General features: G+C 41.2%; 1 protein-coding gene across 2 annotated transcripts in view; it reads right to left on the bottom strand.

Annotated features, from left to right (window-relative positions):
• The window catches only part of GTF2H2 (general transcription factor IIH subunit 2), a 39,210-nt gene that overhangs the window by 23,805 nt on the left and 2,006 nt on the right, over positions 1 to 13,399 (bottom strand). For both annotated transcript variants that reach the window (XM_023510904.1, XM_003785893.3), the window contains exons 2-7: positions 9,429 to 9,515; positions 7,814 to 7,891; positions 7,037 to 7,073; positions 6,747 to 6,833; positions 2,735 to 2,785; positions 2,391 to 2,445 (exon numbers count right to left, since the gene is read on the bottom strand). In XM_023510904.1, coding sequence (XP_023366672.1) covers positions 2,391 to 2,445; positions 2,735 to 2,785; positions 6,747 to 6,833; positions 7,037 to 7,073; positions 7,814 to 7,891; positions 9,429 to 9,484 — 364 coding nt within the window. In that variant the 5' untranslated portion in view covers positions 9,485 to 9,515. The remainder of the gene's footprint in view (positions 1 to 2,390; positions 2,446 to 2,734; positions 2,786 to 6,746; positions 6,834 to 7,036; positions 7,074 to 7,813; positions 7,892 to 9,428; positions 9,516 to 13,399) is intronic.

Below are 13,399 nucleotides of genomic sequence, written 5' to 3'. Positions count from 1 at the left end.
AAAAAAAAAAAAAAAAAAGAAACTTCATTTTGCTCATTTGAAATACACAAAATAAATGAGCCAGGCATTGTGGCAGGTGCCTTGTAGTCTTAGCTACTCAGGACACTGAGGAGGAGGATCACTTGAACCCAGGAGTTTGAGGTTGCTGTGAGTTAGGCTGTTTCCACAACACTCTAGGCAACAGAGTGAGACCCTGTCTCATAAATATATATTTAATAAAATAAAATGCATAAAATCACAAAATGTTATTAAATTGGGTTTTTAATTTAGATCACTTTTTGCCTAAACCTTTTTTTCTAAAGCAGTTATTTAGTTTTGGCTTTTGTTTCTGGTGTGAATTGTCCTCCTAGTTTATTCATCTACTTTGAACACCCTAGAGTTCTTATTTATTGGAGTAAGTTTAAAAATATTAACCATTCATAATACTGAATATTTACTGCAAGTATTATAGATTCATAAAAGTTTAGAAATGAGAAGTACCTCACTAAGTCCAAATCTCTCATTTCCTCAGTGAGAAAAAAAATTCAAACAAGTAAAATGATTTGCTCAAAGATATACCACTGCCTAAATGCAGGACCAGCAACAACCAAAGTAGTTCTGGTTCTCTATCCACTTCTTTCTATCATATCATACAAAATGTTTTTTTTTTAATCTCACATGGTGTCATGAGTACGGGAAAAAAGTGTACTACATTAGTGTAAGTGTAGTTTATGGCAGTAGGCTGAATAGGGGGGAAAGGGCACCCTAAGAGGCCTCTCAATACCTACCTAATCTCACTCTACCATTCCACTACTAGGCATTTACCCAAAAGAAAAACAGACATTTTACCACAGGGACACTTGCACTAGATTAGTCACAGCCACTCAGTTCATAACCACAAAGATGTGGAAACAACCTAAGTGCCCATCAACACATAAATGGATTAATAAACTGGTATATGTCTACAATGGAGTACTATTCAGCCATGAAAAGGTGAAATTTTTGGATCCTTTGTAACAATCTGGATGGATTTGGAAAACATTCTCCTAAGTATCACAAGATTGGAAAAGCAAGCATCACATATACTCAGTATCGATTTGAACCTAGGAGACTAATAATCATAGACCTACGTGAGAGAAAATCTTAAACTCAAGAAGCAGGTAGAGGAGTGGATTCAGTAGCTTCTCACTCAGTGGGATAACGCATGGATTAACAGCACACGTTCTGGGTGTAGGACACAAGTACAACTCTGATTTTTACCTCTCATGTATACATTATACAACCAAACATTTGTATCCTCATATTAATTCAAAATTAAAAAAGAAAGAACAAAAAAGGCCTCTCAGACTCCCCAGATTTTCATCTTTACACCATATATATGACTTCACTAGCATGCATAGAAAACTACTATTAATTTAGGATAGGGGATGGGGAGAGGATGGAGGTTGATCCTACAACCCTTTCTTGGGGGAACTATGCTTTCTCCACCGTATGTTAATCCTATTTAGTCCATAGGGTGCTAAATCTACTTTTATCCTGTTCTGGGTACAGGCATGTAATCCAAGTCTACCAGCAAAATACCTCATTCTCCTGGAGACTTGGAGCTATTATAATAATAGACATCTTTTACCTCTCATAAAATCTACCAGAGAAATGAAGGCAAAGCCAGGACCTCTTAAAAGAACTGTCTGAGCTGGGCACAGTGGCTCACACCTGTAATCCTAGAACTCTAGAGGACAAAGCAGATGGTTCACCTGAGCTCCAGAGTTCAAGACCAGCTTGAGCCACAGCCAGACCCTGTCTCTACAAAAAATAGAAAAACTAGCCTGGCATTGTGGCAGACACCTATAGTTCCACTTACTCTTTTCTTTTGTTTGAGACAGAGCCTCAAGCTGTCGCCCTGGGTAGAGTGCAATGGCATCACAGCTCACAGCAACCTCCAACTCCTAGGCTCAAGCGAGTCTCCTGCCTCCACCTCCCAAGTAGCTGAGACTACAGGCATCTACCACAACACCCAGCTATTTTTTGGTTGCAGCCATCATTGTTGTTTGGTGGGCCCAGGCTGGATTCGAACCCACCAGCTCAGGTGTATGTGGCTGGCGCCTTAGCGGCTTGAGCCACAGGCACCAAGCCTAGTTCCAGTTACTTGGGAGGCTGAGGTAAGAGGATTGCTTGAGCCCAGAAGTTTCAGGTTGGTGTGAGCTAAGACACCATAGCACTCTACCTAGGGCAGAGAGTGAGACTATCTCAAAAACACACACACACACGAAAAATTGTATCTGAAATCAGCTTACCTAGAAAGGATACAAGAAGCTTTTGCTTTACTTATTAAGCAGCCACATAAACAGGATTACAAGGTTGAGTAAATAAAGCAAAGTCCTTGAATCATGTAAAGGTAATTTTATGCATACCTGAGAGTTCAGTCAGTTTTTCAGCTCTTTTACTCTTAGTTACAATTATTCCAATCTCAAAATAAAAACAAAAATGATTATTAATATAACCAATTATTTTCTCTTGATATGAATTAATATACCAAAATAAATAACTACAAAAGAAGCAGTATGTGAGAAACTTTTCTGATAGTGTTTTTAGCAAATAAATTTACCTATGAGTTGAATGTATGTTGTTTAACTTTTATAGTTATTAAGCTTTTCATTGATGTGTAGCACATATATATGCCCCATATTTTAAAAATAAATTATATTTGACAGCAAAGTAGGAATCTAATTTTGAATTCAATCACTTATCTACGTACCTGACTAATTGGATTTTGATCGAAATATTCCTCTACAAAGTATTCCAACAACTGTTTAGAGAAAACAAAAAGGCAATACTAGATAAGGGCCAAATAATAACCATATGAAGCATGTATGATAAATGTTTTGTAACACCTACTTACACTTTGTCTCACTTTGTTACCCTCAGTAGAGTTCCATGACTCCACAGCAACCTCAAACTCTTAGACTAACGCAATTCTCTTGCCTCAGCTTCCCAAGTAGCTGGGAATAGAGGCGCCCACCACAACACCTGGCCATTTTTTTAGAGACAGGGTCTCACTCTTGCTCAGGCTAGTCTCAAACTCCTGAGATCAGGCAATCCACCTGTCTCAGCCTCCCAGAGTGCTAGGATTACAGGCATGAGACACCATACCCAGACTACTTCTCATGATTTTTAAGCTTGTACATTATTAAAAAAATGTTCTGTAATAAAATTAAATAGTGAGGTATGCTGTTTGAGCTAGGTTTTAAAAGAAAATGAAACCACTTAGCCATGTCAGAAAAGTCTAAACAGGAAAAGAGCCAATAAAGACAGATGGAAGAACACGCAGAAATAAGGACAGGTTTTGATAAATTAGGAATAATATGAATGTGTTTGTAAGCTAAGGAATTAAGAGTCAACTAAGTCAGCTCAGTGTCTGTGGCTCAAGCGGCTAAAGCACCAGCCACATAACACCTGAGCTGCCAGGTTCGAGTTGACCTGCCAAACAACGACAGCTGCAACCAAAAAACAGCCAGGCATTGTGGCAGGAGCCTGTAGCCCCAGCTACTTGGGAGACGGAGGCGGGAGAATTGCTTGAGCCCAGGAGTGGGAGGTTGCTATGAGCTGTGATGCCACAGCACTCTACCCAGGGCAACAGCTTGAGGCTCTGTCTCAAAAAAAAAAAAAAAAAAAAAAAGAGTCAACTAAGTTGGTGGTGCCTGTAGCTCAAGCAGCTAAGGCACCACCACATACACCAGAGCTGGCAGGTTCAAATCCAGGCTGGGCCAGCCAAACAACAATGACAACTACAACCAAAAAATAGCCAGGTGTTGTAGCTTGCGCCTATAATCCCAGCTACTTGGGAGGCTGAGGCAAGAGAATCACTTAAGCCCAGAAATTGGAAGTTGCTGTGAGCTGTGACACCACAGCACTCTACCCAGGGTGATAGCTTAAGGCTCTGTCTCAAAAAAAAAGTCAACTAAGTCAAAGGGGAATGAAGATTCAAATAAAGAAAATGGTTGGGCATGGTGGCTTATGTCTATAATCCTGGCTACTCAGGAAGCTGAGGCAAAAGGATCCCTGGAGACCAGGAGTTTGACACTAGCCTGAGGTATGTAGCAAACCCCATCTCCAAAAAAAATTTTTTTTAATTAGCCAGGTAGGGTGGTGAATACCTATAATCCTAGGTACTCAGCAGGCTCAGGCAGGAGGATGACTTAAACCCAAGAGTTTGAGACTGCAGCAAGCTATGATTATACCACTACAGTAGTGGTTCTCAACCTTCCTAATGCTGCAATATATTTTCATTGTTAGAAAGGGGTCACGGCCCACAGGTTGAGAACCGCTGCACTACAGCAACAGAGCAGACACTGCCGAGGAAAGAAAAAAGGAAAAGGGGGAAAAGGAAAGGAAAGAAGATAAAGGAAAAGGAAAAAGGAAAGGAAAGGAAAAGAGGAGCAGGGTGGGAGATGAGGGAAGAAAGAAAAGGGATGACTCATAAAGCAAGATCCTAACGTGGATAATTAGCTATACTGGCTTACAATTTCCCTAAAGGATCTGGCAGAGCTGCTGCTTTTTTTTCCCCCCCAGATAGAGTCTCACTTTGTCGCCCTCAATAGAGTGCTATGGCATCACAGCTCACAGCAACCTCAAACTCTTGTGCTCAAGCAATTGTCTTGCCTCAGCCTCCCAAGTAGCTGAGACTACAGATACCCACCACAATGCCTATCTATTTTTAGAAAAGAGGGCTTGTTCTGGCTCAGGCTGACCTCAAACTTGTGAGCTCAAGTGATCCATCCACCTCAGCCTCCCAGAGTGCTAGGATTACAGGCATGAGCCACCATGCCCACCTTTTTTTTTTTCTTTTGGAAATTACTAGGTCACACTGGGTACAGGGTCATGGGGTTTTCTTAGCTCATCGCAACCTCAAACTCTTGGGTCCAAGCAATCCTCTTGCCTCAGCCTCCTAAGTAGCTGGGACTACAGGCAGGAGCCATTATGCCCAGCTAGTTTTTCTATTTTTCGTAAATACAGGGTCTCACTCTTGCTCAGGCTGGTCTTGAATTCCTGAGCTTAGGCAATCCACCTGCCTCGGCCTCCCAGAGTACTAGTACTATAGGTGTAAGCCACTATACCTGGCCTTTTTGCTTTCTTTCTTTCTTTGTCTTTTTTTTTTTTTTTTTGAGACAAAGTCTCACTCTGTTATCCCAGGCTAGAGTGCCCTAGCATCAAACTCCTGGGTTCAAACAATTCTCCTGCCTCAGCCTCCCAAGTAACTGCCACAACACCAGACTAATTTTTTTACTTTTATTAATTTATTTTTCAATTTTTGAGGAAAAATCTCACTTTGTCGCCCTTGGTAGAGCACTGTGGCATCATAGCTCACAGCAACCTCAAACTCTTGGGCTCAAGAGATCCTGTTGCCTCAGCTTCCTGAGGAGCTGAGAATACAGGTTTTTGCCACAACGCCCAGCTTTTTTTTTTTTTTTTAAGAGACAGGGTCTCGCTTTTGCTCTGCTGGTCTTGAACTCATGAGCTCAAGCAATTCACCTCAGCCTCCCGAAGTGCTAGGTTTACAGGTGTGAGCCACCGTGCTCGGCTTAATTTTTCTATCTTTTACGAAAAGGATCTCACTCTTGCTCAGGCTGTTCTCAGAGCTCCTGAGCTCAGGGGATCCTGTGTCAGGCTCCCACAATGCTAGGAATACAGGTGTGAGCCATGGCACACACCCTCTGGCAGAACTTCTACATAGCTTTACTTTGTATTAACTAAAAACATAAAACAAAAACTATTATGTTCTTTAAAAATGTTTTTCAGGCTCTGCGCCTGTGGCTCAAGCGGCTAAGATGCCACCACATATACCTGAGCTGGCAGGTTCGAATCCAGCCTGGGCCACCAAACAACAATGATGGCTGCAACCAAAAAATAGCAGGGCGTTGTGGTGGGCGCCTGTGGTCCCAGCTACTTGGGAGGCGGAGGCAGGAGACTCATAAGAGGCTCTGGGTTTTTTTTGAGACAGAGCCTCAAGCTATCACCCTGGGTGGAGTGCTGGGCATCACAGCTCACAGCAACCTCCAACTCCTAGGCTCAAGTGAGTCTCCTGCCTCCGCCTCCCAAGTAGCTGGGACTACAGGGGCCCGCCACAATGCCGGGCTATTTATTGGTTGCAGTCATCATTGTTGTTTGGCAGCCCGGGCTGGATTCGAACCCACCAGCTCAGGTGTATGTGGCTGGCGCCTTAGCCACTTGAGCCACAGGTGCTGAGCCAATAAAAATGGTTTTCATAGGGCAGCGCCTGTGGCTCAAAGGAGTAGGGTGCCAGCCCCATATGCCAGAAGTGGCGGGTTCAAACCCAGCCCTGGCCAAAAAACCGCAAAAAAAAAAAGTTCTGCATTTATTTATTTTTTTGTGACAGAATCTTACTCTGTCACCCTGGGTAGAGTTCTGTCACATCATAGCTCACAGCAACCTCAAACTCCTGGGCTTGAGAAATCCTCTTACCTCACCCTCCCCAGAAGCTGGGACTACAGGTGCCCACCAGGATGCCCTACTAGGTTTTCTCTTTTTAGTAGAGACAGGGTCTCACTCTTACTCAGGCTGGTCTCAAACTCCTGAGCTCAGGCAATCTCCTGAGCCTCACCCTCCCAGAGTGCTGGAATTACAGGCATTAGCCTCCATGCCTGGCCTTAAAAATGTTTTTTAGAATTCAGTATTCTTCCCCAAATTTAATAAAAAATTAAGTGACTATAGTATAAATGTAAATGATTTAGCATAAATTTAAACGATACCTTTAAAGTACATGTCAGTCTATTGGGCTTTAAATCTTGGTCTTCCATTGTTCTTGATCCATCTACTACCACATAAAGGTGGCGCATCTACCAGGAAAAAAAAAGGGACACCTTTCAAGTACATCTTTGACTTAGATGTAAAAATGGTATTAATATTCATATGTTTTATGCATATATTGTTAATGTATTAATTTTTAAAGTTTATTGTCTTAGTATTATCTGTTGTGTCAAGCCAGAATGTTTCTCTAATCCTAAATAGTTCTGTATCAGTAAAAGAAAAAATAACATACCATTCCAAGTCGAACTTGTCCATGGTGCTCAAACACTCTGTTAAAATTATACAAAAATTTTATTATAGTTTTTTTTAATAAAAATATATGAACAGAGGGAAGTGGAGGGGAGGAATGGAAGGAAAGGGAAGGGAAAGAAGGAATCTATACAAAAAATTTATGGACTATCATATGCTACCCCAAATAATCAATACAACTTTCCAACTAACCCACTTTTTTTTAATGAAGTAAATCATTAATTTGTGGAATACATATAATTATAGGCTTTGTGGACAATTCTTGAAGATCGTTTCCCTGTTGAGGCAAGGCAAAGTGGCTAAGTTTTCCCCACTATTCAGAAAGCTACAGGTCAGTTTTTCTGAAACACAAATGAAATGAAGTACTGAGGAGTGTTTATAGATGAACAGAAAGGCTTAATGATGGCCGGGCACTGTGGCTCACACACAGCACTCTGGGAGGCCGAGGCAGGTGGATTGCTTGAGCTCACTGGTTTGAGACCAGCCCAAACAACAGTGACCCCCGCCCCACACACCCACTCCCGGCTAGCCTGGTATTATGGTGGGTGCCTGTAGTCCCAGCTACGTGGGAGGCTGAGGCAAGAGAATCATTTCAGCCCAAGAGTTGGAGGTTGCTGTGAGCTATGATGCCACAGAACTCTACCGAGGGTGACATAATAAAACTGTGTCTCAAAAAAAAAAAAGAAAAAAGAAAAAAAAAGGAAAGGCTTAAGGGAATGTAGTCTACCTTTCATAACACATTTAGTAAGATGCTACATACCTTTTTCTCTTTGCCTTGAATAGAATGTCTTCTATTGTAGCTTTAAGTGAGCCAGACTCATCTTCTTTAAGGATCTCCCTATAAGCAATAATTATTTGTTTGAAAAGATAAACTAAAAACATTATTAACCCAAGAGAAATGAAAATACATGCCCACACAAAGATTTGCATGTGAGTTTCACAGTAGTATAACAGCCCAAAATTATAAACAATCTAAATGTGCACCAACCAGTGAACAGATAAACAAAAACATGATATAAACCACATATAATAGAACAATATTCAGCAACAAAAAAATGAATAAAGTATGAATACACTCTACAGCATGGATGAGACTTGAAACAGTATGTTAAATGAAAGCCAGATACAATAGACTACATATTACAGTCACGTGTTACTTTTCTTTTTTTTTTTTTTTGAGACGGAGCCTCAGGCTATCCCCCTGGGTAGAGTGCCATGGCATCACAGCTCATAGCAACCTCCAACTCCTGGGCTCAAGCGAGTCTCCTGCCTCAGCCTCCCAAGTAGCTGGGACCACAGGCGCCCACCACAACGCCTGGCCATTTTTCAGTTGCAGCCATCATTGTTGTTTGGCGGGCCCGGGCTAGGGATTCGAACCCGCCACCTTAGGTGTATGTGGCTGGCGCCTTAGCTGCTTGAGCCACAGGCGCCGAGCCACAGTCACGTGTTACTTAACAGAGGGATGTTCTGAGAAATATTTCATTAGGCAATTTTGTCATTGTACCTCAGTACGTTTGTACTTACACAAATGTAAACGGTACAGACTACTACACATCTAAACTGTATGATATAGACCAGTGATTTTCAACTGCTAGGCTATGATGGGATATTAAGTGTGCTGTGAAAATTTTTAAAGATCATCAAATTATTTTTGGAAAAAGTTCAAAGCACAGTAAAGGTATTCTTTTTATTTTTACTCTTTTTATACATAATTTAAGAGGGCCGTGGAATTTTAAGTATAGGTTTAACTGTGCCATGAGATAGAAAAAGTTGAAAAACACCAGCAGACTATTGCTCCTAAGCTAACAACCTGAGTGTAAGGCATGTTAGTGTACTGAATACTGCAGGCAATTATAACACAATGGTTAGTATCTGTGTATGTAAATATAAAAAAGTACAGTAAAAAATCAGATTATAATATGGGACTGCCCTCATATATATGATCCATCATCAACTGAAACAGCACATGACTGTGTATGATTACATTTATGTAAAATATCTAGGAAGGGCAAATCTATAGAGGCAGAAAATAGATTAGTGGTTGCCGAGGGGGTGGAGGTAAGAATGAAATTAAATGTAAATGGGCAGGAAGGATCTTATTGGAGTGGTTAAAATGTTTTAAAATTAGTTTATGCCCAAGAGTTTGAGGTTGCTGTGAGCTGTGACGCCATCATACTCTACCCAGGGCGACACAGTGAGACTCTGTCTCAAAAAAAAAAAAAAAAGTTTATGGTGATGGTTATACAATTCAGTAAATCTAAAAAAATCATTGAATGTACACTGCAAATGGGTGGATTTTCACATGTGTAGAATCCCAGAAAGCTAGAAAAAAGAACAGTATCTAAAAGAAAAGAAGGTAATAATATCCTACTAACCATGTTCGTTCATAGCCTCCTTCCCATCTTTTAGTTCTTTCAGGTTCTTCATCCATTTTTGAGAAATGGATTTTATTATTCAATAATCTGCAAAAAAAGAGATTAGATCATAAATTTTCTATGAATGTTTGTTACAAAATATATCAATTAAATTTGAAAATTAGAGAGAGAGAAAACACATAAAGGTAAAAAATCAGAATGCTGGGTCATTTTTTCTTTTTTTGAAAGAGAGTCTTGCTCTGTTGCACAAACTAGAGTGAGGTGGCATCATCACAGCTCACTGCAACCTCCAACTCCTGGGCTCAAGGAATTCTCCTGCCTCCGTCTCCCAAGTACCTGGGACTACAGCCAAGTAGCACTATGCTCAGCTACTTTTTCTATATTTAGTAGACACAGAGTCTCACCCTTGCTCAGGCTGGTCTCCAACTTTTGAACTTAAGCAGTCCTCCTGCCTCGACCTCTCAGAGCACTAAGATTACAGGAAGGAGTCACTGCACCTGGCCTGGCTCATTTTATTCATAATTGTTGGATAAAAATATACAATCCTCATGGAACTCTTTTTTCCATTTCCAAGAAAGAATATAAATATTTATGCACAACTTTTTTTTTAGCTAGTCTTACTATGTTGCCCTTGGTAAAGCGCCATGGGATCACAGCTGACAGCAACCTCCAACTCTTGGGCTTAAGCAATTCTTTTGCCTTAGCCTTCCAAGTAGCTGGGACTACAGGCACCTGCCACAATGCCTGGCTATTTTTTTTGTTGTTGCTATCATTGTTTATAGCAGGCCCGGGCCAGGTTCGAACCCACCTGCCTCCGGATATGTGGCTGGTGTCCTAACCACTGAGCTATGGGCACTGAGCCATGCACAAAATATTTTTACCAATAGACAAAAGCTTCTTTCTACAAATTTGTAAAAAAACAAAATTACTTTGGAGATGTGTCACCAGACAGATCATAAGAATTATGGCTAGGGAATATGAGTATAGCTGAAACAAGATTAGCTACGACTGCTGATTATTGTAAGTGATAGATACACTGTGACTCATTACATTATCTCTCTACTTTTGTATATGTCTAAATTTTCTCACAATCAAAATTTCTAAATGACATTTATTATTTACAAGTGGGTTTGTTTATGGGTCACAATTTAAAAAAAAAAGACACAAAATTGAACACACAGTATGACCTCTATAAGAAAAAAACAAAAGAAATATTTGTTCAGTCATTCAACAAATAGGACAAAGGGTTTCATCCGGATAAGACTAAGGATAATAGAGTTTGGGTTTTCTTTTAATTTTAGAAACAGGGTCTCACTTTGTTGCCCAAACTTAAGTGCAGTGAAGCAATCATAGCTTACTACAGCCTCGAACTCCTAGGCTCACATCATGCCCCGCTAAGTTTTTTTATTTTTTGTAGAGACCAGGTTTCACTATTGTTGCCCAGGCTGGTCTTAAACTCCTGGCCTCAAGTAATCCTCCTGCCTCAGCCTCCCAAAGTGCTGGTATTACACAGATGAGTCACCACAAGCAGCCATGATTCCTCATTCTTTAATCTACTTCTTTAATAATTAGGGACCCAATTAGTGGTGAGGGGAACCCATTACTCACAACCAAGTAATAAACATCCCTTCACACCCACACTTCTACCCTCCCCAATGTAACCTCCTTTCCCAAATCACCTCTTAGGTTCCTTCTTCCATAAATGTGAAATCAAAGGAATTTTAAGTATCAAGATGTTAAGAACAAAAGCAGGGTGATGCCTGCGGCTCAAAGAGTAGGGCGCCAGCCCCATATGCCGGAGGTGGCGGATTCAGGTCCAGCCTCAGCAAAACAAACAAACAAAAAAAAACAACCTGCAACAAGATACCTTGTTATCCCCCCCCCCCAAAATGGATGGCTAATAAATAAATAAGTAAATTAAAAAAAAATAAAATAAAATAAAATAAGAACAAAAGCACATGTCTGTCACTAGCAGAAGCAAAGATGAATTTTTGTTCATGCCTGTAATCCTAGCACTTTAGGAGGCCAAGACAAGTGGACTGCTTGAGCTCAGTTCAAGACCAGCCTGGGCAAATGAGACCCTGTCTCTAGTAAAAATAGAAAAAGCAGCAAGCATAGTGGCTTGTGCCTGTAATCCCAGTTAGTTGGAAGACTGAGGCAAGGGGATCACCTGGGCCCAAGAATTGGAGGTAGCTGTGAGCTACAATTATGCCACGGCACACTCTACCCAGGGCAACAGAATAAAACTGTCTCAAAAAAAAAAATGTAGTTAAAAATCTAAAGAAATTACCTCTAAATGGAATTAGAGAATTCCACCAGAATTATAAACCTATTGACAAGTTGGAGACTGCTTCTTAGGCATCCTGCTTTCTGTGCCACCTATTGTAATAAGATACCTTAGCTAAAATTCTGTGTGTTTCCCACTGAATTAATAAACTCCTCTCTGATTTTGTAAGATTCATTTGTTTCGGGTAATCTGGTAATCCACTTTAATGCCCTAAATTAATTAGAAGTGAAAATGATTCTAACATCTTTGCTATTTCAATATCCTAACAATGTTGATGGCCTTATAGGTTTGATGATGAGTGTAGCAGCATAGTATACAGTGAGTGAATAAAACGCTTTGATCTTCTCTGTGTTTTCTGTATTCATTGTGAATTTCACAATTGGAAACCAGCTGGGATGGTGACTTACACCTGTCCCAGCATTCTGAGAGTCTGATGCAGGAGGATCTATTGAGTACAGGAGTTTAAGACCAACCAGGGCAACATAACAAGACCCTCTATACAAAAAATTTTAAGGGTAGCGTCTATGGCTCAGTGGGTAGGGTGCCAGCCCCATATACTGAGGGTGGTGGGTTCAAACCTGGCCCCAGGCAAATTGCAACAAAAATATAGCGGAGCGTTATGTTGAGCACCTGTAGTCCTAGCTACTTGGGAGGGTGAGGCAAGAGAGTTGCTTAAACCCAAGAGTTGGAGGTTACTGTGAGCTGTGTGACACCACAGCACTCTACTGAGGGCGACAAAATGAGACTTTCTCTCTACAAAAAAAAAGTTTCTTTTTAATTAACCCAGGCATGGTGGTGCAGGCCTGTAATCCCAGTTACATGGCCAACAGAGCCAGGAGGAGTCAATGAGCCCAGGAATTTTGGTTACAATGAACTATAATCTAGCTGCTGCACCACAGCTTTGGTGACTAAACCAGACCCTGTCTCTGAAAAGAAAAATAAAATTTAAGAAAAAAATGACAACCTTGGCTCAGCACCTGTGGCTCAAACAGCTAAGAAACCAGCCACATACACCCGAGCTGATGGGTTCGAATCCAGCCCGGCCCACCAAACAACAACCACATGACTGCAACCAAAAAATAGCCAGGCAGGGCAGGCGCCTATAGTCCCAGCTACTTGGGAGGTTGAGGCAGAACCACCTGAGTCCAGGAGTTGGAGGTTGCTGTGAGCTGTGATGCCACAACACTCTACCTAGGGCAGCAGCTTGAGGTTCTGTCTCAAAAAAAAAAAAAAAAAAATGACAACCTTGGCTGGGCACAGTGGCTCACACCTGTAATCCTATCACTTTTTATTTTTGGAGTTTTTGGCCGGGGCTGGGTTTGAACCCACCACCTCCGGTATATGGGGCCAGGGCCCTACTCTTTTGAGTCACAGGCGTTGCCTCCCTGTATTTTTTTTTTTTTAATCCTATCACTCTTAGAAGCCTGAGGCAGGACTGCTAGACCTCAGGAGTTGACACTAGCCTGACCAAGAGCCAGACCATCTCTACTGAAAATAGAAAAATTAGCTGGGCAGTTGTGGCAGGTACCTATAGTCCCAGCTACGGGGCAGCGTGAGGCAAGGGGATCATTTAAATCCAGGATATTGAGGCTGCAGCAAGCTAGGCTGTAGCCAGGACACTCTATCCTGCAGCAACGGAGTAGACTCTGTCAATTAAAAAAAAAAAAAAAAAAGAGAGGCTCGG

The sequence above is a fragment of the Otolemur garnettii genome, unplaced genomic scaffold (genome assembly GCF_000181295.1).
Source record: "Otolemur garnettii isolate 467f Iridium unplaced genomic scaffold, OtoGar3 scaffold00017, whole genome shotgun sequence".
NCBI classification, from domain to species: Eukaryota; Metazoa; Chordata; class Mammalia; order Primates; family Galagidae; genus Otolemur; species Otolemur garnettii.
Note: the sequence above shows the minus strand (reverse complement) of the source record. Positions and strands in the feature narration are given on the sequence as shown.